Raw genomic sequence first — 23334 nt, 5'->3', positions numbered from 1 at the left:
TGGAAGTTTATATTGAATCAAGACACTTTTATCTCTGGATTGGTGGTATATCATAGCTTTTTGAACATGCTGAGATGCATGTGAGCCCCAATCAGCATACCTCTCAAATGTCCAGATTTTTGCGTCATATTTGTGGTCTATATTTTCTGGCAAATCATTGAGGATTGAAGTCACAAAATAATTGCATACATTTGAAGTTCAGACTTCATTTCATACAGAAAATGCATACAAATGCTAAACCTGTTATTCTAGCAACTTTCTAAGTTTCTGTGAGTAATATTTAAAATCTGTCCCTGATTTGGAGACTTTGTCCCCTCATTATTTTTGATTTTGTCCTCTGTCCTCCCAGTTATTTTTAATTTTTGTCCAGATTTCATGCACTTACAGGTTGAGGGGTATGCCAGTCAGCATTGCTTTACTCAAAGTGAATTCACTTTAAGTCCACATTGTTGTAATGGAAGTTGTTAAGTGCATCTGTCTCCAGAGATGTACCATTTCTTTTCAAGTGTACAACTTCTCCTGAAACTGTGCAACCTCAGAGGTTATTATGTTAAGTAAAGACTCTGCCACTACTTCACCCAATGCTGCAGTTTTTAACTTCTTATTTTGTTCTTTTCATGACGTAGCACATTGCTGGAGTTGGATTCATTTATTTACCTTAACTGTTATAATCCAAGACACAGCTGATGCAGGCTGTTGTTACTTTTGTTGTGATTTCTGAAGGAGAACTGATATCTGCAGAGATGCCATGTCATCTGCATTTTGAAGTTACCGTGGGAGAGAATTGATAGACTGAACAAAAAGAAGCCAAGGACATGTTCTTCTGGAACATCAGACTTAATGTAGAGTTGAAACATTGCTGTTTGGTAGTGAAATGGAACTACCCTATTTGTTAGACATTAAGATGATCAGTTAAGTGATGTATTATTTATTCATATGTCACCCAGAAACATCAGATGGTTCACAGAACTGAAGACATTTTATAGGTCAACTAAAACATCACCAATGAGTTTACCTTTGTCCACAGACCGGTAGGTCTGCCTCTAAAGGATAGCAAAGCTGTAAGGTGCTGCGACGTTTTTTAAACTCACACTGGCTGTCACTAAGCAAGACGCAGAACTCTGTATATGCTTTTAATTGCATAGCAGTTACATTTTCCAAGACTTTATTCAAAAGTTGTCTGCAGAGGGTGACAGCCTAAACATTGTATTCAAGTACACAGTTGGCAACGTTTGTTTAGGTTTAAAAGTGGAGGTTTGTCTTTGGGAATGTAGACAAAATTAATATCCATATTATACTCTCTGTATGTTAGGAAGTGCATTGCACATTTTGCCCATTTTCATTTCCTTACTGGTCTTTTGTCAAAGCATTGAAGGAGCTTCCAGAACAAGAGGCTTATCTTAGGCCTTTTCAGTGCATTGACTTTTTGTTTGGAGCATTTCACCTGGGGACCCTACAGAAAATAGGAACTTCCCAGACAGATACAGTATTTCTAGTCAAAAATCTAAATAAATAAATTGAAAATGTATGCTACCATTGTCTGGAATGTTACCTGTATCTTTCCTAAGTGCTATTGTTCTGGGCTTATCTCAGTTCCATGAGCCACTGATGGAGATTAAATAAAAGAAAAATTGAAGACTTTGTGTATGAACCAGCTATGATACTAGAATTCCCACAACATTAGGTAATTGTCCTGCTTACCAGTCCCCTGTCTAAAAATGTCTTCTCTTAGTTGTTTTGGAGTGAAAAGCACCACTGTCTGTTGCTGCCGGCCTCTCTCACTCTGTTAGTATTGTGGCAGTTTCTTACTTATGTTGTTAGGAAGAACTAAGAAAGGAATGTAATGTGTCTAGTTAATTTAGAATGACCATTGAACCAGCATGTTTTATTTGGAAGAAAAACAAAATGCCTTAAAAAACGCGCGCACACACACACACACACACACAAAGAAAATGCAAAGTTGAGGAGACGGTACTAAACCTTAGACTCATGCACTGAGAGACATAAGACGTAACCACCACAGAGGCATTATGCCACTCCATTCATATTATAGTGACCGCTGTCATCGACATGATCAGGCCTTGCAAACAGTGCTAGAACATTTTCTGTAACAACATAGTACTTTCAGCACACAGAGATGCTGTCTGAAATTCTCCTATGATCTGCTGCTATAGAACAGTCAGTTTTTTATTTTATTAAATATTCTGACTGAGGATAAATCAATTTTCTGTGTACCTTATAGTTTCCATTGTTTTGTGTTATAAAACTCCTGAGGCTTTATAATATAATGCATAAGGCAGTTCTACCCACCCATTTTGCATACTGTGGTACCCAAAAAAGTGAGACCAGTTTTTCATGTTCTAGTGTGATGACAGTGAATCATGAATGGGTCATTTGTGTCATCAGTGGGCCAGATTCTTTGCATGAAAAAAAAGAAACTGTAACTTAAAGTTGCTTTTGTTGACGATTTCAAAACTGCTGCTAGTGTACTTCCTGCAGAGATAACAGTACTTTGGTTCTCATCTGAGCAAGGGATGCCGCTTGTGTTTGCAGTGAGACTACCCACTAAACAAGTCAGCAGAAAAGTTAATTCAGTGGAAAGATACATATTTTTCAGTTATAAGGGGTTAATTTCTTCTGCTGTACCTGCTTTTGTAGGGTTTGAATGTATGTTTTCTGTGTACTAAGGGCTAAGTTTTTTTATCTTGCTGATGTGAAGGGATTGTTTTGTGATGACTGGTTACACTTGATTAGAATGTTATGAAATGGCTTACAACTTGCACAGAGTGATGATATTTTTTATATTGCACATGAAGTGGTGTGAAATAATCTATACTATGAGTCTGATAAATGTTTTTATCTTTTCTGTTATGTCTTTTTACTGTATATTGCACATTGCTAGGATAAGTGTGTGTGTGTGTGTGTGTTTGTGATGCACATGTGCTCTACAACACTGTTGATTGCTGTTACACACTGTTGGGCATTGTGTCTTTAAGCTGTGCTGCTTTGATATATTCATGCAACACTGTGTAACACAACACACTATATTTGTAGTTGCAATAACAACAAAAACCTTGCTTATTGTACTGTCTGATTTACATTTGCTTTGTGTTTACTGTTAGCAAATTCACTTCACTTTTGTCAGTAAATAAAGTAATCAAATATTGTACACCCATTAACATCACAATCTCTTCACACTAACTAACCTTTCTCTTGTCAGTATCTGTGGTGAAGCCCACAGTTAGCAGAGGAACCCCCCCCCCCCAATTTACATGTCCAGCTCCCAGAATTAATTCCCATCCCCCAACTGTTTGCATGATTCACTATCTCACTGCTTGTCCCATTTAACTCAACGTCAACTTACAAGAAGTGTTCTGTTCTAAGAACCTGAACACCGTAACTCATATTAGGCCACAAATGGAGCTTAAGTACTGAGTATGATATAACAGGATAACAGATATCTATTGCTTTGAAACTCTGTACCATTCTCAAATATGTATGTGTCTGTATTATTAGCAGTGTTATGGACAGAAGTGCACCCATAACTGCCTGCTTGCCTTTCATAGTACCAAAGAAAGGACTTTAGGTTGGGAGGATGGCCTAATGGTTAAGGTGTTTGCCTTACAGACACAAGGTACAGGGTTTGAATCTCACAGGGGATAATTGTCTAGGCTTAAAATGGCTCGCAAGGGCAGTTAGCCTAGTATGAATCTATAAGGTAATCTATAAGGTAATTTTTAGGCATTCACAGACTGTCTGCTGAATGCATGCAAACTGTGATCCCGTAGGTGTACCAGATGGAAGTATTAATGCTGTGCCATTGTAATCTAATCTGAATATGGAGCTTTTTTCCCAGGTCTGCTGAAAAGGGCCCTAGGTCCAGTGGGATTCACCTGATCCCCAAGTGTAGTAAATAAATACAGCTTGGCAGTGCAATAGCTTAAACGCATGTTTAAAATGTGAATGTACTGATGTCACATGTACCCAGACATTGACAAGGGGAGGTGTTTTGCTTTTGTTCTGATCTGACATGTTTTCTTTCAGGATTCGGAATCCCTTGACAACTGTATCCAGAGCACGCTTTCAGCTCTCTATCCTCCGTTTGATACCACTGCAGCCACTGTACTATGGCAACTCTTCAGTGTGGTTGAAAAAGTGTATCGTGGTGATGGTCTGCGCTGTCTGATTGATTTCCTAGTCCCAGCTAAGAAGCTGCTACAGTACGTTCAACAAGAAACTTGTGTGAGTAGGAGCCTTCTAATCTTTTTTAGTCTGCAACATAAGGATGAATTCTGAGTTAACAGGCAGTGCTCAGTCAAATAAAAAAAATGTGGCCACTCGAGAAATGTTTATAAACACAGAGTAACTAAGCATAACATAAAAATAATGTCTTCATTACACCTTATTCATTTTGAAACATGAGTATTTTACCTAACTTAGAACAGGAATGTGATAATTTCTTCAGCTGTTAGCATTTGAATTTTTGAATCTTTATTCATTTAATATAAATGCAGCCCTCTTGTTCAGAGTGTTTATAATTAAGCAATAATCAATAGTATAGCATAGCATAGCATAATGTGCATTATGTAGTATTTATCCATGAGTGATTGAATTATACCATGAGAGCAAACAGCCTGTGTGGTCTAATGAAAGCACATGTGGGTAAATACTGCACAGTCCAAACACACACTTGTACATACACACACATGTGCGCACACACATACATGCAAATGTACACATACACACACACACACACGCATGCGCACACACACACACACACACACACACACACACACACACACACACACACACACACACACACACATCCATTTGTGATTGTTGTCTTTTTTTTATGATGTTTGGCATTATGTATTTTTAGTGGATGAACATGTTTTTTTCCTAAAATAGTTTACTTAATGTTTTATTTAACAAACGTGTATAGGTTGGAGGATATTGGAGTACTGCTGTAGTGTTATCCATGCAGTGTATTACTCTTAGAAAAGCAACACATTTCCCCTCCAATTTTTATTGCCTTCTTTTCTGCAGTTTTCATATGAGCTGTTGTATACTTGCATAAAAGAATTTGCGTAATGTAAACATAAAACATTGCTTGTTGTACTCATTTTGTTGTCAACATTACTGCTGTCAACTCTGTTAAACTTGTATGAATGTTAAAATGAGGTTTCCTGTCATTATTGTATGACAGTGGGAGGACCAAGGAAGGAAAAGTTTTTTTTTTTTAAACTGCATGTGATTTTTCTTTTTTCCCACAGAGTGAACATTTTGTTTTGACTGAAGCGTTTTCATTTATACTCCAAACGTGATCATGTATTACAGATAGTGGGAGGCATTTATCACAATTTTTTGTCAGATAACATATGTTATGTTGTGGAACTACTGTGAGGTATTACCAGCAGCATGTGGAATACTGTTTTGATTTTTCTAATGAATGCTTTGCAGATCTCTTTGGGGAGGTGTTAAAACATTTTATGGCTATCTCTGACTTTTGCCTTTGTCCTGGTTCTACAGTTTCCCCCCTGCTGTTTGCAGTGTCACTGCTCATTGATTTCATTGGGCGTGGTTATAAGAAATTTTAGTACAAAAGAGACTCAGCTGCAGGTTGGCTTGTTAATTTGAGCCATGATATTATGAAGTGTGTTGGTCAGCAGGCTTAGAATATTTAAGCAGAATATTTTAAACTGGGGGTTGAGGGTGTTTATTATTGCATGTCTCACACACAGGAGGTGACTGGAATAGACTGCTCCAAAAGCAATTCAGGAACAGAAAAACAGGCTGTTTAATGAATCTACTCAGTTGTCCAAGAAAGCTGGGAATTTTTAGAAAGTTGACTACTATAGCAATAACCCACGCCTGGGTGTGGGTAATGCTAAATTTACCCACGGTTGGCGTGGTTTGGTCCCGAGGGCGAAGCCCGAGGGACCAAACAAAGCCAACCGTGGGTAAATTTAGCATTACCCACACCCAGAAGTGGGTTATTGCTATTATACCATGACATTATTTAAGAAAAGAAACTATTACTTTTCTTAAATAATGGCATAGTATAATGCCTGTTTACTGCCCTTCTGCAGATGTCTGGCATCCGGCAGTTCTGATGTACTGCGCGCCTGCGCAGTACATCAGAGTTGTGGGCAAGCAACGGAGAAAGCAAGATCTCCGTTGCTTTTTTAGTGTTTCACTATGTTAAATGAGTTTAACATAGCGAGACAGTTTTAAAATAAGCAACGGACATCTCCGTTGCTTATTTTAAAACTGTTTCGCTATGTTAAACTCATTTAACATAGAGAAACACTAAAAAGCAACGGAGATCTTGCTTTCTCCGTTGTTTTAACATTGCCTCGCTATGTTAAATGGGTTTAACATAGCGAGACAGCTTTAAAATAAGCAACGGAGATCTCCGTTGCTTATTTTAAAGCTGTCTCGCCATGTTAAACCCATTTAACATAGCGAGACAGTGTTTTAAAACGAGTTATACTAATGGAAAAAGTCCGGGCGACCGGACCTTTTTCCATTAGTATAACTCGATTTACAACGGGCACGCTGGCCAATCAGCGTGCACGTTTTGGGGGGATCATGGTATAATATATAAGTTTTGCTCATTTTTGTTTTACAGAATCCTTATTAATGAGTTTTCAGACTCAGCCCACTGAATCTTCCAAATTTACAGTGTTCTTAGGAGGGTATGTCTTTGCCACTGTGTGCATACCTCTCAACCTCTTAGAGCAAGAAATCTGGGCAAAGCCATAAATAATAGGGGGACAAAGGCTCAAAAATAGGGACATTTTTTTAATTTTGCTCTTACAAACTTAGAAAGTTGATAGAATAACAGAGTTTGTGTTAGCATTGATTTTCTGAAGGGGATGAAGTCTGAAACTCAAATGTCTGGTCATCAGTTTGTGACTTTCACCCTCAATGATTTGACAAATATTTGCAAGAAAACCACAAGTTAAACAGACCAAAAATATGAGACAAAAGTCTGGGCATTCTGCAAAATCTCTACAGTTGAGAGGTATAACGGTCTGTGTGTGCCTTTGAATACCCTGTAGTGGTTAGCACTCTTGTGTCTGGAGGTGTTGTAATGTCTAAAGGAGAAGTAGAAACCTTTTATTTATCTTTTAGAATATGTAGCCCTATATGGTATATGAGGAGGCTTCAACACTGTGTGCTTACCTGGGAGTCTTTAGGCTTCCTGTAGCTAGAAATAATCATCACTTTCTAACTAACTAAGTGGGTACATATAAAGCATTCTTTTTTGATAATATGGTGCTTGAAATCTTCCTGTCTGCTGTTCTAAACTGTATGTACAAAAATGGTAAATAGAATAGAGACTTGCAGAATGAAACAAATAAAACAATAGCTGCATATTCAGGATAACAGCCAAACATATACACAGACAGGTTAATTTAGAAATTTAGCCATATCTCACTTAAAAATACTGAATCGAGTTTTAAGAACATAACACATACAAGGCCTCACGAGGAGGTTAGCAAAAATGAAGTCAGTGGACAGTAGTATGGTGTGCATTTAAGTTATTTTGCGGTGGTGGTGCTGCAGTAGCGTTGTCGCCTCACAGTAAGACGTTGTCCGGTTCGATTCTCAGCTAGAGCATCTTCTGTGTGGAGACATGCATGAATGGGCGTACCTTCATTGATGGTTGTGCATCAGGGCTGGTAACTCGGCACGTAAAAATCAGCTACCAATCATTAGCGGACCGGAGTTCCGCTGTGGCGACCCCTAACCGGGAAAATCTGAAAGACGCAAACAAATTCATTTATTATCAGAGTTGCTCAACATGGCAGTTGGGAGGCTGGAGATGAAAAGTTCCTGTATAACCAACTTGCAGGCAGAAACAGAGGCAGTCCACAGTAAGTAAAATTTTGCACAATAAGATATGATTTTAGCAGAATGAACACAGGATAATAAAGTACAGTTCTTGATATCAACATGTTGGGAAATGGTTAGCATGTTTGGAGCACTGTTCACCCCTTGTACCAAGAGTATAATTGCTCTTTATCTGGCAACAAAATAACACTGAATCAAGCAGTTACACCTGGTACAAAATACATTCCCTCTTGGCTTTCAGTGCCACAATAATAGGCTTTCTGTTGTACAAAAAGTATAAGACAGCAAACTCATTTTTAAAATATGTTACCGACTGACATGTTTTGACAAGATCCCCAATAAAGTGTGAGACAAATGTGCATTTGTATACAAACCTTCCAAGAAGGAAGAATTTTAAGTAGCACAAACCCCTCAGAGGACCACTCCCAACCCAGCCACGTGGAATACCTGCAGCACATATCACTGTTGACAGCTGACTCCAGTTTCACGTCATTTTGCTATTTTAATGACTTTTTCCCAGAATTCATCTTCTGTAAATTCAGTGGCAACTGGCAAAGTAACAGCCAACTTAAAATAAGACCATAATTATTATTTCCTTATTTTAAATTGGATGCCAACTTAACCTGTCGTCACTGCATCATAATACAGCTGTTTGCTTTCGTAACTGTAGTCAGGTGTTATAGACAAAGCCTGTACACTAGATGAAATCAAATAGCCTTTGCCCTTAATAATTAACTGCCATTAATTTATGTTTATACTACAAACAAAATGTGCACTTTTCTTACTTGCAATAAGCAGAACAGTTTCTACTCTTCCAGCTAAACTAGAACCTCTATATTTACATGCCTTCAGTAAGTACCTCATTTTCCATGAAAGCAGTTTATAAAACCAAAGGTAATCCTAATTATAGTTTTCTTTTTTAGTATACAGAAAAATAAATAATTACATCTTCTCCAGACCAAGGCTGAAGGGAAGGTATTTACCCAAAGCATAATAAACATCACAAGAAATAATAAAATAAAATAAAATCACCCCAGTGGACAAACATATGCACAAGCCCTAGTAAATAGGTTACTAAAGAATACTGTGTATACGTTTTAAAAAACAGAAGAACCATTTGCTTCTATGACACTGAGGAAAGAATTTGTGATTATGACCCAGATGACCCATGTTTAGTTATCGGCATGGTTGCTTGAGGGGACAGGCCCGAGGAGTATGGGAGTGAATGGCTGTTACCTTGGGGGAGGAGTAAGATGGTTCTGGCACACTGCCTGGGGACACCTAGCAGGACCACTGGGTTCTGCAGCTACTGAGAAATGGCCTGCAGAGTGCAGGCTGCCCAATGCATATAACCCTAAAGCTAGGAGCTTACAATATAGGCGCCTTGCTTCTGTCCCATGAGAGGAACAAAGAGGTTGATGAAGCAAAGGAATGAGAAGTGTTGGGTAAGAAGCTGGGAACAGGGGTTGTGGACTTGTACAAAAAAAGACAGTGTCCAGATTACAGAAAAATGAGGCTCTCAAAAAGATATCTGAAAGTCTTAAAATAGCTACAATTTTTTATATTTGCAGAATTTTTGTTTACTGCTTCTCTGAACTCTTATTTTAGTTTCATTCTGTCACTATTGAAAAGAATTCCTGCAATCTGTCCACCTTATTCTGGTTGTATAGTTAAGAGGGTTAAGGCTGCAATCTTCACTCTTCATTCCCCTATCTAATTTTCTTGTCCCCCACTTGCATACTGTATACCTGAGAAAGACACTTAAAGGACAGCCATAACTTAACGTTTCCTCATTACAGACTATATTTTCTCTGTACATTGTGATCAATACACTGACACATGTAAACACAAGATGAGTTTGCCATGTGTCCTGTGGTGTGACATTTTTGAGCAGTTCAGCTTCATGATGGGTTTGTATGAAATTTTACAACCATCTCTTTATGAAATTGTCTTTCTGGCTCTTTCATCATACTGACCATCCCATTTTAAGATTTTTGCATAGGAATACATGAGTAGCCACTGTAGCACTCCTACAGTGTCATCTTCCTTGGTAAGATCCGACCATAAAGCAATCACTTTCAAAGTCAGCACCCCCCCACCACCACCACCACCACCAGGGTCAAGCAAAAAAACTTTTCCAAAGCTGACTGCAACCTCCTGAGAGAAAGTATAAGCAACTTCACAGCCACCGTCCCTTGAGATGGAAATAGGACTAATGTCCAAGCCTACACCAAAAAACTATATGAGCACCTACATATCTGCATGGACTCAGTAATACCTGACAGAACCAAGTCATCTTCCTCAAGGAAGAGCAAACCTGTCTGGTGGACAGCAGCAGTTAACAAACTCTATAATAAAAGGAACAAAATGATGCCCAGGACCAAGAAGGAGCAGGTGTCAAGTTGGAAGTAATATCTCCTTTGTCTGAACAAGCAAATAAGGTCACTGGTGACATCCTCTAAGGCTAACTTTGAGTCCAAATTGGCCACATCCACTAAGGATAATCACAAGGCCTTCTTCACATATGTCCACAGTTTCAAAGATAACACCAAAATCTGCTCTGAACTATTAGTCAAGAACACTACATACACAAATGCCATAGATTTAGCCAACCTGTTAGCAGACAGGGTCAATGAAATCTTCACTCCCCCCCCGTCCCCTGTCCCCATCAGTAAACCAGGACATCCCCAGCACATGGCTCCCTCCCCTCATCACCAGGGAGCAGGTCATTAATGGCATCTTAAAGGCAAAAAATACAGCCTCATAGGACCCAACAACTTCCCTGACTGCATCCTACATGAACTCAGGCAAGAGCTCTCATCTCCATTAGACACCCTATTCAACCAAAGCCTGAGCACCAGCTTCATCCTAGCCAAATGAAGGAAAGCCACTGTCATCCCTCTACACAAAGGTGGAGCGTCCACTGGCCCAGGCAATTCTAGGCCCATCAGCCTAACTAGCCTGATCTGCAAGGCCATGGAATGCATTATCATGGATCTTATAAACAAGGACATCGGCAACCTCCAAACACTTGACCCCACACAGTTTGGTTTTGTCAAAGGGAGATCATGCCTATTAAACTTGGTCGACTTCTTCAAAACAGTCACCAAAGCCATAGACGAGGGGAAGACAATACACACAGCCTACCATGTATTAGCCAAAGCCTTCAACACTATTGCCCACTCAGACATAATAGATAAACTCTCCCAGCTAGGCATCAACCCATATGTTACCTGACAGGTAGCTAACTGGCTCACTGATAGAACCCACTCAGTCAAAATAGGGGATGCCACCTCTAATAGTACACCCGTAATGAGTGGTGTACCCCAAGGATCGGTTTCAGTGCCTCTACTTTTTGGGATATACTTTTCTGAGGTGCAACCCAAAACCAGTGGTCTGTGGCTGAAAAAGTGTGCAGATGACTGCAAGCTGGGCACTGTCTTAAAGTCCCCTAGTGAAGTGAACATCTTCCAAGAGGCCCTACCCAAACTAATGACTGGTGCCAGAAGCATGGCCTCAAACTGAATGCCAAGAAATGTATCATTATCCCCTTTGGGGAAAATGGTATCCCCACTAATTATCACATTAACAACAGCATACTAAGCATGCAATCAGTCATAAGGGACTTGAGCACCCAGGTCGATAGCTACCTGACTTTTGACCACCACATTGCCTCCATTATACGGAAGGCTTTCACTATGGCCCACCTCATAAGTAAGAGTATTTCATCAAGGAACAAGGAGGTCATAACATCCCTGTACTCCTCCCTTATCAGACCCATTATCAAGTACAGTGCCCCCTTCGGCATGTACCTTGCCAAGCACATGCAGCAGCTGGAGAGAACACAGAAGATGTTCTTCATGTTTCACTGTTGCAGTCATTACATTTGGGTAATCTGCTGGCATGTTGCCCTCAGTCGGCCTGAATTCCAAAGTCTTAGGTCCTGCATCGGTTGCTCTCTTCTCTTCCATGACATCAGGTCATCAGGGGTATAAAACATGCAGCTGATGATATTTTCTTTAGTCTTTCTTGCCACATGGTACCTGAAGCAGAAGCATTTCACAAGTGCCGGTCGGACGATTTACTGAAATATTCGATTTTGAGTTTCAGAACTGAAGTCTTCACTAAAGCTAAGTACCCCATTGGGGAAACTTTTTTCTTGCTTTTTACCGATGTCAGAAAAAGTTAATAATTGTATTACTTGCGGGAAGCAAATACCTCATAAGGATTTCCATTTATACTGTATTCCTTGCCTTGGCCCTGATCACAATGTGCCTGGTTGTCGGTTTTGTGCTAGATTTAACCATCACACTATTAAGCATCGGCATATTTTTGCATCAAAGTATTTTGGAAACAGATTTAACTACCCAGAAATGTCATCAGATAGCAATCCGACTACCAGAGTACATAAAAAATGCAAAGAAAAGGACAGAGAAAGGCAGTCGAGATCCAAAACCGATGACGAAGCTTCTCCTAAGCCAGTCGCCGGTTCACCGGTACTCAGTGAGGCACTTTTGCGGCCCCTGATACCCGCTACCTTCGAGTCACAGGCCTCTACTGACACCCATGTGGAGTATGGCATGCCGCAAGATACTCAAGGTATTGGACCGACGGATGTATCTCCCTCAGATGGGTCCAGAGCCACTGAGCAGGCACCGGCTTCTGAGGGTGTATTCAGACCTCAACATTTGTATATCAAACCGACGACAGCTGCAAAACCAAAGACAAAAGCAACTTCTAAAACTAAAAAAACAACGCATGAGCCACTTGCACAGGCCTCTATGCCTAAAAAAACAGATGATCAAAATGGCTGAAGACCTTATTACCTTCATCAGGGGTATCCATCCCCTTCCAGATAAGAGGCCTAGGCAAGACACTGATTATGAATCTTCAGATCAGGTTTCTATATCTTCTGATTCCTCTTCTGATCAGGAATTATCTATACCTCCCTATGAGGATTCTGATGCTGAGGAGTCTATTCCATCTGCATCTCCCCCTTGCATACTTTGAGGGAGCATTTCCACTGGGAGAGTCAAGACTTCTCAGAATCAAAAAAGAGGCTCAGGGATTTCCTTCTTCTCCCTCAGCACAAGCCTTTAACCATTCCCCCTGTTTTAGACATTGTGGATGATGTGTTTTCGGAGTCAAGCTTGACCCCTGACTCCTTACCTCCGGCTCCCAGTAAGCCTGACAGATATTACAGGGTCCCTGACTCACATAAATTTTTATTTAGAAACCCTGCTGCTGATCCTAAAACTATTTCACAGGGTCCAAAGGGAGTTAAGACCTCAACAGCTAAAAATCCTACCCCCCCTGACAGAGATTCAAGGGCACTAGACAGATGGGGAAAAAGGTTTATATATCTGCAACCTTGGCAATCAGGGCCTTAAACTGTCAATTTCATATGCTTAAGTACCAACAACATGTTATAGGATTGCTGAAACACAAAATTATGTTGATTTCAGAATGTGCAGAAAATAAAGAATTGCAGGAATTATTGCATGCAGCTGAACATGTTGGAAAGCATACTTTGCAATGCGGTTTTGATTCCTTAGAGGCCTCCTGCAGGGCCGCAGTTACTGGATGCGTGATTAGGAGGCATGCCTGATTAAAGGAACAAAATTTGCCTGATCATGTTAAAGCTAAATTGCTAGATGCACCTTTACAGCATTATTATCTGTTTGGTATTAAGGCAGAAGAGGTTTTAAAGAAAATGGAAGACAAAGTTAAGTCTATGCAAACTGTTAAAGACTTCTTACAAGTGCAGCCACCAAGATTCAGTAGACACTGGCCTATGAAAAATTGGTCCTTTCCTGTGTCAGACAGAGCTCAAAGAGGCAAATCCAGACACCCTAAGGGTTCCAGATACCAGGCGCAAGATTCATGCATGTCAAAGCAATGGGGTGCTTCCACCTCCAAATCTGGAGGAGATAAAGCGCAAACCTAAAGAAAGCAATCCCAATGACTTCCCTCTGCCTACACCAAGCACTTATGTTTTGGCAGCACCCATAGGGGGAAAATTAGCACTTTTTGCTCAAAATTGGCAGTTAATAACCCAGGACAAATGGGTACTAAACATCATATCACAGGGATACAGATTCCATTTCCACACTCTGCCAATGGCAAATGGTTGGCCAGATCTGCCAAAAAATCAATCTGCAGAGGCACAGAAACAGGTTACGTCCCTCATGGATATGGGGGCCATTCAGACAGTACCAGAACAGGAAAAAGGACAAGGTTTTTACTCAAGACTGTTCTTGGTACCCAGAAAGGACAAGGCCTGGCGGCCAATACTGGATCTATCGATTTTCAACACATACCTGGAAATTCCAAAATTCAAAATGCTGACTTTGCAGCAGCTTCTGCCCATGCTGGGCAAGAATGCTTGGATGGTGACTTTAGACCTAAAAGAGGCATACCTGCATGTGCCAATAAGACAATCGTGCAGAAGATACCTCAGATTCAAGGCTGGCTTACTGCATTACCAATTCTCTGCATTGCCCTTTGGCTTATCTACTGTGCCCAGGGTCTTTACAAAGTGCCTGGCACCAGTAATTGCATTTTGCAGACAAACTGATTTGATTTACTTGGATGACTATCTCATTCAAGCAGAGAACAAGGACACTCTTTTTCGACATCTGGCATTTGTGAAAAGGTTTCTCACATGTCTAGGGTACACAATAAACGAAAAGAAATCACAACTGATACCCTCTCAAAAGATAACATTCCTGGGTGCAAGCTTGGATACAACTACCCAGTTGGCTTACCTCATGCCAGACAAGCAAAGGCAACTGACTACTTACTTCAAACTGATGGAAACAAAAACCCAGTCTTCTGCAAGACAAATTCTGCAGGCTCTGGGCTACATGGCATCCTGCATCCTACTGATTCCATATGCAAGACTGCATATGAGGAAACTTCAATGGTACCTAAAAAGTTTATGGAGTCAACATTCACACAGTCTGGAAACAATGATTTCTCTCATTCCCTGCCTGCAACAGGAGTTTCTATGGTGGGCAAAGGCATGTCACCAAAACATGGGATGGCCCTTCACTCTACCCCCTGCCAGCCAAACCTTAACAACAGACGCATCAGATTATGCCTGGGGGGGGGGGGGGGGGCAACATGGCAGGAAGATGCATTCAGGGCTTATAGACACGAAAACAAATGCATCTACACATCAACCAGAAAGAGATGCTAGCTGTTCAAAATGCCCTAGCAGCCTTCAAGGACTTAGGACAACTACTGATAAAGACGGACAACACCACAGTCATGTGGTATATAAACAAGCAAGGGGGCACACACTCATAACCCCTTTGCAGATTAGCCATCGCACTGTGGGACACAGCTTTGACCTACCAGATACATCTTCAAGCTCAATTCCTGCCAGGAAAACAAAACACTCTGGCAGACGATTTAATCAGAAACCTTATGGATCCTCATGAGTGGAAACTAAATCCACAAGTCTTCAGCATGATGATAGAGAAATGGGGGAGACCAAACATAGATCTATTTGCCTCTCCTCAAAATTATCAATTGAAAAGATTCTGCACAAGGACTTATCACAGACAAGCATGGAAAGTGGACGTCATATTCTTCAGTTGGAAAAACCTATCAGTTTACGCCTTTCCTCCTCTGCCTCTTCTACCCAAGGTCCTCCTAAAAGTCAGACAAGAGAAGCCAAAGATGATATTAATTGCCCCAGACTGGCCCCGCCAATACTGGTACCCAATCCTAAGGAACTTGTCTCAATACCCAGCTTGGACTTTGCCTCAAAGACCACAACTACTGCCCCAGTAAAACAATCAGATCCTGCACAATCAACTACAGACTCTGAACCTGGCAGCATGGCTAATCATGTAGTCATACAAACAACACCTCTCAGTAAAGCTGTGATGGATGCCATTTTGGAAGCCAGAAGGCCTAGTACTAGAAAATCTTATGCTGACAAATTGAAGAGATTCTGTGTTTGAAATCAAACACAAGGAACTGATACAGCAGAACCAAATATTCCTCAGATATTACAATACTTTACTAAGATGCTTGACAAAGGCCTATCTTTCTCATCAATCAAAATCCATGCCTCTGCCATTTCGGCTCATTACAATACAGAGCCACCAATCTTTTCTCATCCTTTACTAAAGCAGTATCTTAGAGGAGCCAAAAGTTTAAGGCCTCCTAGAAGATCACCATTACCTGCATGGGACCTCAATTATGTGTTGGAAAAGCTCACCCTGCCTCCATTTGAACCAGCTGCTACTGCTGATCTAAAGTTCTTATCATGGAAAACAGCTCTGCTACTAGCAATTACTTCAGCAAGGAGAGTTTCAGAGCTACAGGCCCTCATGGCTGTAGAGCGTTTTATCATATTTTACCCAGACAGGGTGTCTCTGAGGACAAATCCTACTTTTATGCCTAAGGTGGTTTCCAGTGTGGCTCTTAACCAAACAATTCATCTGCCAACTTTTTATCCAAATCCGCAGAACAAGGGGGAGAGAATTCTGTATTCCTTGGACGTACACAGACAGCTAAGATTCTACTTGAGCAAGACTAAAGCTCTAAGAAATATTGAACAATTACTAGTGTCATATGCTGCAGGATCAGAAGGAAAGGCTATTTCAAAGCAGACAATTTCAAAGTGGATAAGCCACTGCATCAGTTTCTGCTACTTACACCATGGTAAACCTGTGCCCAAGGGCATTATGTCTCATTCCACAAGAGCTGCAGCTACTTCAGCAGCCTTTCTCAGAGGAGTACCAACCAAAGACATTCTAGAGGCTGCTACTTGGAGTTCTGTTCACACCTTTACAAAGCATTACCATTTGCCTCTCTACCCTAAGTCCAGGGCAGGCTTTGCCACTGCAGTGCTGCAGGGCCTTATAGCCGCACCTAATGCTCTTTAGCTCCAACCTCCCAACTGTAGCTTTGGGATTCTACCCAAATGTAATGACTGCAACAGTGAAACACGAAGAACATAGTACAGTTGTGTACACTTACCATAAATGTAGATGTTCGGGTGTATTCACTGTTGCAGTCCAGGTTACCCTCTCGCCATCTCCCTGTCATTCTGAAGTTTATCTTTCCTTCTCTATCTTCTACAACCTATGTGGTGTATTTGCTTGTAGATGATGCATGTATATATACCTATATATAATTTTACTACCTTTTTGGGAGCACCTGACATCGAGCGCAAGAAAAACTAAAGAAAATGGCGTTGGCTGCATGTTTTATACCCCTGACGTCATGGAAGAGAAGACAGCAACCGACGCAGGACCCAAGACTTTGGAATTCAGGCTGACTGAGGGCAACCTGCCAGCAGATTACCCAAATGTAAAGACTGCAACAGTGAATACACTCGAACATCTACATTTATGGTAAGTGTACACAACTGTACTTTCCTGACCAGAAAAATCCAGGGTCTCAAACAGCTGTCCTATACAGATAGGTTAAAAGCCCTGTCCTTCTACTCAGACTGTTCAGAAGTGACCTGTGTCTGGCATACAAGGCCATCTCAGACTCATCCTTGATGGAGTTGCTGCATATCTGTAAGTCACACTCCACTCAGCAACCCACAATCAAGGCCTCAACCTGGCCTGTGATATTAATAGAACTTGTTGGTGGGATAGATTTGTGTCCCAAAGACTCCCCCATCTGTGGTACAGACTCCCTCTCCATGTCAAGCAGAGTACCTCACTGGGCCTCTTTAAGAGGAATCTGGATGACTGGATGAGTAACAGAAAATAGACCCCTGGGATCCCACCTGTGTCCCTACTGGACAGGGGAAACAGGTGCTGACTTTGTGGGAACATGGACAAAATTCTTGGCTAGGCTTATAAGAGCCTCCGGGCCAATAGCCTAGTATCATCCTATGAACCTATGAATACAAGGTGATTGGACTTCCTTCTTTTCCTCCTCCTGAGGTCATACATCTGTTGAGTTTCTATATGTTCATGTCTTTTACTGTATAGTGTCAGTTGCAGCTGTTTTTATTTCCTCCAACTGCATCCGTAAAGCCACTGAATCTTTATGAAGCCACAGCTCTGTGACTCTTTAGTCCCAGTTAGGTTTGAGAGAACTAGTGAAGCTGGAATGTCAAGAAATTTGACACTACTTGAAAGCCAGATTCATTATGAAAAGGAATATGGCCCAGATAAACTATATTTGATTAATGACCTGGGTGATGGAGGGTGGGAGTGAGCATGGTCATGTGTCCCTCTACAACAGCACCTGTTGCTCGGACAGCAGTGCTTTCCTCCATGTACAACACAGGTGGGATATAGGGGTGCAGGCATTGCTGTCTGCTTAGGCATACAGGCTGAGTTGGAACGTGCGCAGCTTGTAGGATCTTAGAATAGTAGGTAGTGCCCCATGTCTGTACGTCAGTAAAGGGGAGGAGGAGTTAGAAATTAAGAAAATTCTTCTAACTGCTTTCAGAATGATGGCTAATGATCGATCCTTCTTCATTCTTGTCTCCTGTGCCCTGAGATGCTGGAAGGCAAGGGGAACACATGGATCACTGAAGGATGAGGGCTTGATGGGAATTAAGGGAGCTAAAGAGAGTGTACAAAAATGATACCTCTGATTTTCAGATAGAAGGAGTAAGGAGGAGTCATAATTCCTAGGTTTAAAAAATACTACAGACATATTTAAGCACTGTTTTGGAGCTGAGGAAGAAAAGGCTCATTATGTTATGCTTAAAAAATGCTAAAGAGCACAAACCAGAAAGCGCTTCTGGAAAAAAGTCACTAACATTCTCCAGAGAGTTTGGAAAGAAGAAGTCATTTTTGAATACTGCCATTCTGCCTGAATGCACAAAACAGCCTGAAGAAGATTAAAGGTCAAAAATGTAATCTTATGAGGACAGAGGTTAACAAATAGAGGAGAAAATCCTGCCACCCCAAAAAATAAATAAATACATAAGTACATAAATACATAATAATAATAGTAATAATAATGTGGTTGCCCACCTGCTAGAATCAGGCCATTCTGGAGTACAGCAAATGGAAAAATAATGCTAACTACATATAGTGTTGAAAGCATAGTATTACTACATAGGACATCGAGACAAATAACATTTTTTTATTTTCTGCCAGTAGTGATCCTTTAACCAACAAGTGGACTGTTGGCTCCTGTAAAGACATACATATGCCGAGTGAGCTTTAATCCAAAAGTAAGTAAAGCATCTAGAAGAATTTGAGGCTCTTTTTTTTTTCTCCATGCTGATTGATTCTGGGGTCCCTATTAAATGAACGAAAAATCAAAATCTCAAATGGCCGACAGTTCGAAAATGCCGTTCTTCGAAATCGCTATTATGAGATTGCGGTACAGTGAAGATCGGAAAACTTGCCCTTTCCTCACTGTAGTGCAATCTCGGAGTTGGTATATATAAATAGTAGGGGGCTAACATCTATTTTGAAGAACGGCATTTTCGACTTTTAAGCCGTTCAAGATTTTGATTTTTCGTTCATATAATAGGGACCATTGATTCTGTACCTACAGGAGAGTCTATGTCCAGATGTGCAAGGGGTAAAAGTATGAAGCTAGATAGGGTCTCAGTCTCAGAAAGGAAGGATGTGGCAGACAGAGAAGGTGCATCATGCTGGAACTTTCAGGAGTGAGCAGCACTGACATGAAGCAACACAAATCAACATAAGTAGCATTTTGTAATTTTTTGCCTTGCAATTAAACATAATGATTTACAATTATACTGTTTGGGAGAGTGCAAGAACATATGACAAAAATGTAAGCATTGCACTTTATCCACACTTAACAGTTCTAGCAAAGTTCATATTTTTCAAGGGTATTTTTCATATTTTTATCACTCCTATATGTGTAACAAGGTCTCTCACTAGCAGTTCATGACTGCTGTATATTTCCAGCTAAAGTTTTACTCTTGTTTTCATGAAGCATTTTTTATTATTGGGAAGTTATAGCTGTGGCTAAGACTAATAACATGTATGTGTTTAGTCAGTTTGTAAAAGCTTACTTGTCATCGGGACCTATTACTTATAAGTGTGGCATATGCACCATTATGTTCATTTTTAAAATGTATAATCATTATCTGTCTTGCATCTTTTAAGGACACAACCTTCCAGTCAACAATTAGCGCATTAGTAAGTGAGTGTAGGGGCAAGTGGCTGTTTAAAATATCTCTACACTTTTCTTAATAGAACTATTTAGTGTCCTATCAGCACTTAACTAAAAAGAGGTTTTTTTTTTTAGCTTTCTTAATTTGTATACTACTGTTGCCAGGGATTCACAAGAATGTCCTTATACACAGTGATATGTAAAAAATCTATACCTTTAATACCAAACTTCATTGAAGACTTAAGAAATGGAGATGCATTCTTAGTGGTTCATCCAAAATCTTATCCCCAGAGTAGAAAATGTAATAAATAACTTTACTTGAAACAAAATCTCTATTCTGATTTTCCCAAGCAGTCCTAAAACAGTTTGCATACTTATGATAAGTTGTGTCTGCACAGAAGAACCATGCAAGGGTGTCCTTTTCCCCTTTGTTATTTGAATTATATTTAGAACCATTGGCAAAGAAAATAAGGTACTCGTAAATTCATTGATATAATTCTCACAGTATTCAAAAAAGTTGGCTTTATTTGCAATAATATTATTTTGTAAATGATAAAACCAGAAAAGGGCACCTCAGTGTTGTGGAACATTATGTTTTTTTTCTGGTTACAAAATTAATGATAACAAAGCAAAGGCTACATCTGTAAACTTTGTACCCACACATGAATTGGTTTAGCAATACCCATATTTATGGGGAGATGATAAAATGAATTATTTAGGAGTATGGACAGATCTCCTGGGACGGACTTAACCTGGAGTGACTGAGAGGCATTTTGGTTTATGGAGCAGGGGGAAGAGTGTGAGCCTGGGGAAGTCTATAGATGCTATGTAACTAGTGCCTGATTTCAGCTAGCCCTGTTGACGGAAGTGGATGGACATTGATTGATTTCAGCTAGCCCTGAGGATGGAAGTGGATGGACATTGATTTCAGCTAGCCCTGTTGATGGAAGTGGATGGACATTGATTGATTTCAGCTAGCCCTGTTGATTGAAGTGGATGGACATTGATTGATTTCAGCTAGCCCTGTTGATGGAAGTGGATGGACATTGATTTCAGCTAGCTCTGTTGATGGAAGTGGATGGACATTGATTGATTTCAGCTAGCCCTATGGATGGAAGTGGCTGGACATTGATTGATTTCAGCTAGCCCTGTTGATGGAAGTGGATGGACATTGATTTCAGCTAGCCCTGTGGATGGAAGTGGATGGACATTGATTGAGTTCAGCTAGCCCTGTTGATGGAAGTGGAGGACATTGATTTCAGCTAGCCCTGTGGATGGAAGTGGATGGACATAGATTGATTTCAGCTAGCCCTGTTGATGGAACTGGATGGACATTGATTGATTTCAGCTAGCCCTGTGGATGGAAGTGGATGGACATTGATTGATTTCAGCTAGCCCTGTTGATGGAAGTGGATGGACATAGATTGATTTCAGCTAGCCCTGTTGATGGAACTGGATGGACATTGATTGATTTCAGCTAGCCCTGTGGATGGAAGTGGATGGACATTGATTGATTTCAGCTAGCCCTGTGGATGGAAGTGGATGGACATTGATTTCAGCTAGCCCTGTGGATGGACGTGGATGGACATTGATTTCAGCTAGCCCTGTTGGTGGAAGTGGATGGACATTGATTTTAGCTAGCCCTGTTGATGGAAGTGGATGGACATTGATTGATTTCAGCTAGCCCTGTTGATGGAAGTGGATAGACATTGATTGATTTCAGCTAGCCCTGTTGATGGAAGTGGATGGACATTGATTGATTTCAGCTAGCCCTGTGGATGGAAGTGGATGAACATTGATTGATTTCAGCTAGCCCTGTTGATGGAAGTGGATGGACATTGATTTCAGCTAGCCCTGTGGATGGAAGTGGATGGACATTGATTTCAGCTAGCCCTGTGGATGGAAGTGGATGGACGGTTTACTATCAGAAGTGCGAACGGCACTCCTTCGACTGTCATATACTCGAACATGGAAGGTCGTAATCGGGAATGTCGAAGGCAAAATAATCAATCTAGGAATGGTTTAACATGGGTCGAGGTAGGTGTTCAGTATTATTCCAAACTACAAACAGTTCCCCTACCTCGACCCATGTTAAAACCATTCCTAGATTGATTATTTTGCCTTCGACATTCCCGATTATGACCTTCCATGTTCGAGTATATGACAGTCGAAGGAGTGCCGTTCGCACATTTGATAGTAAACCGGATGGACATTGATTGATTTCGGCTAGCCCTGTTGATGGAAGTGGATGGACATTGATTGATTTCAGCTAGCCCTGTGGATGGAAGTGGATGGACATTGATTGATTTCAGCTAGCCCTGTGGATGGAAGTGGATGGACATTGATTTCAGCTAGCCCTGTCGATGGACGTGGATGGGCATTGATTGATTTCAGCTAGCCCTGTGGATGGAAGTGGATGGACATTGATTGATTTCAGCTAGCCCTGTGGATGGAAGTGGATGGACATTGATCATGAAGTTCTGTTTTTGTGGAAGGGACATAACTGTCATTTTCTGTCACAGATTCATTAACACTGCATAAAAAAGTCACTGGTGTCAGTTTTCAAGAGTGGTATCATTTTATCTTAACTTCTGCAGCATTTTCCACAAATATTCCTAGAAGCTTAGTGTTAGAACCACCACTTGCTAGTAAAGGTGAAAGGGGAAGGTTACATGTGTTGTTCGGCATGTTTGTTTGACCAAAAACGTCTGCATTACAGGGTGATGGTCTTCATAATAGTTACTGATGCAGTCATCACGTTTGGGAGTCTGGCCTGCTGGAGACCAATAACCGGCTTCACTTCCAGAGCTTTACCTTCCCTCTCATGGCTTCATCTTACTCCCTCCTTCTTGGATGTTAAGGCACTTGTATGCTATAAGAGGGGTTTTACCCTATGCCATTGTCAGATATTTCTTACCAGAGCCTGTGTATATTGATTGGTTCATATGTTCATGTGCAGTATCAGTCCAGCATTTTGGCCTGCTTCCAGGGATTTCAGATAAGTACCTCAAAGGAGATACTTTTCTTACCTTTTGTGTATTTTATTCTGTACATTTATATTACAGATAGTGATTCTGATGAGTTTCAGAAAAAGAATCATTGCATCTTGTGGAACAAACAAATTGCGTGCAAGGATTTTCAGTTCCAGTGCCTTTTCTGTTTACATGCACAATACAATGGGGACAGATTTCCACTTTGTGCAAGGTTTCCAGAGGACAATCTGCAAAAGAACTCAGTCTCTCCTGGACTACTGCTTTCAAAAGAAGGCATGCGCCTTGTCCCTTACCGCTATCACATCAGTAAAGGCTCCCAAGAATCTGCCCCACAAGTGCAAGCAGAAGTATAGCAAGGGTGAGGCAACGGGGGGTATATGCCATGGGCACAAGG

The 23334-nt window shown here is 40.8% G+C and overlaps 1 protein-coding gene across 4 annotated transcripts in view; it reads left to right on the top strand.

The window, feature by feature from the left end:
* Nucleotides 1–23334, top strand: part of PLEKHG4B (pleckstrin homology and RhoGEF domain containing G4B) — a 960241-nt gene that overhangs the window by 411414 nt on the left and 525493 nt on the right. For all 4 annotated transcript variants that reach the window (XM_044065125.1, XM_044065124.1, XM_044065120.1 and 1 more), the window contains exon 2: nucleotides 4045–4242. In XM_044065125.1, coding sequence (XP_043921060.1) covers nucleotides 4045–4242 — 198 coding nt within the window. The remainder of the gene's footprint in view (nucleotides 1–4044; nucleotides 4243–23334) is intronic.

Source organism: Protopterus annectens, chromosome 3.part0 (genome assembly GCF_019279795.1).
Source record: "Protopterus annectens isolate FY-2018-M chromosome 3.part0, PAN1.0, whole genome shotgun sequence".
Lineage (NCBI taxonomy): Eukaryota > Metazoa > Chordata > Ceratodontiformes > Protopteridae > Protopterus > Protopterus annectens.
This window is presented reverse-complemented; position numbering and strand designations above follow the sequence as displayed.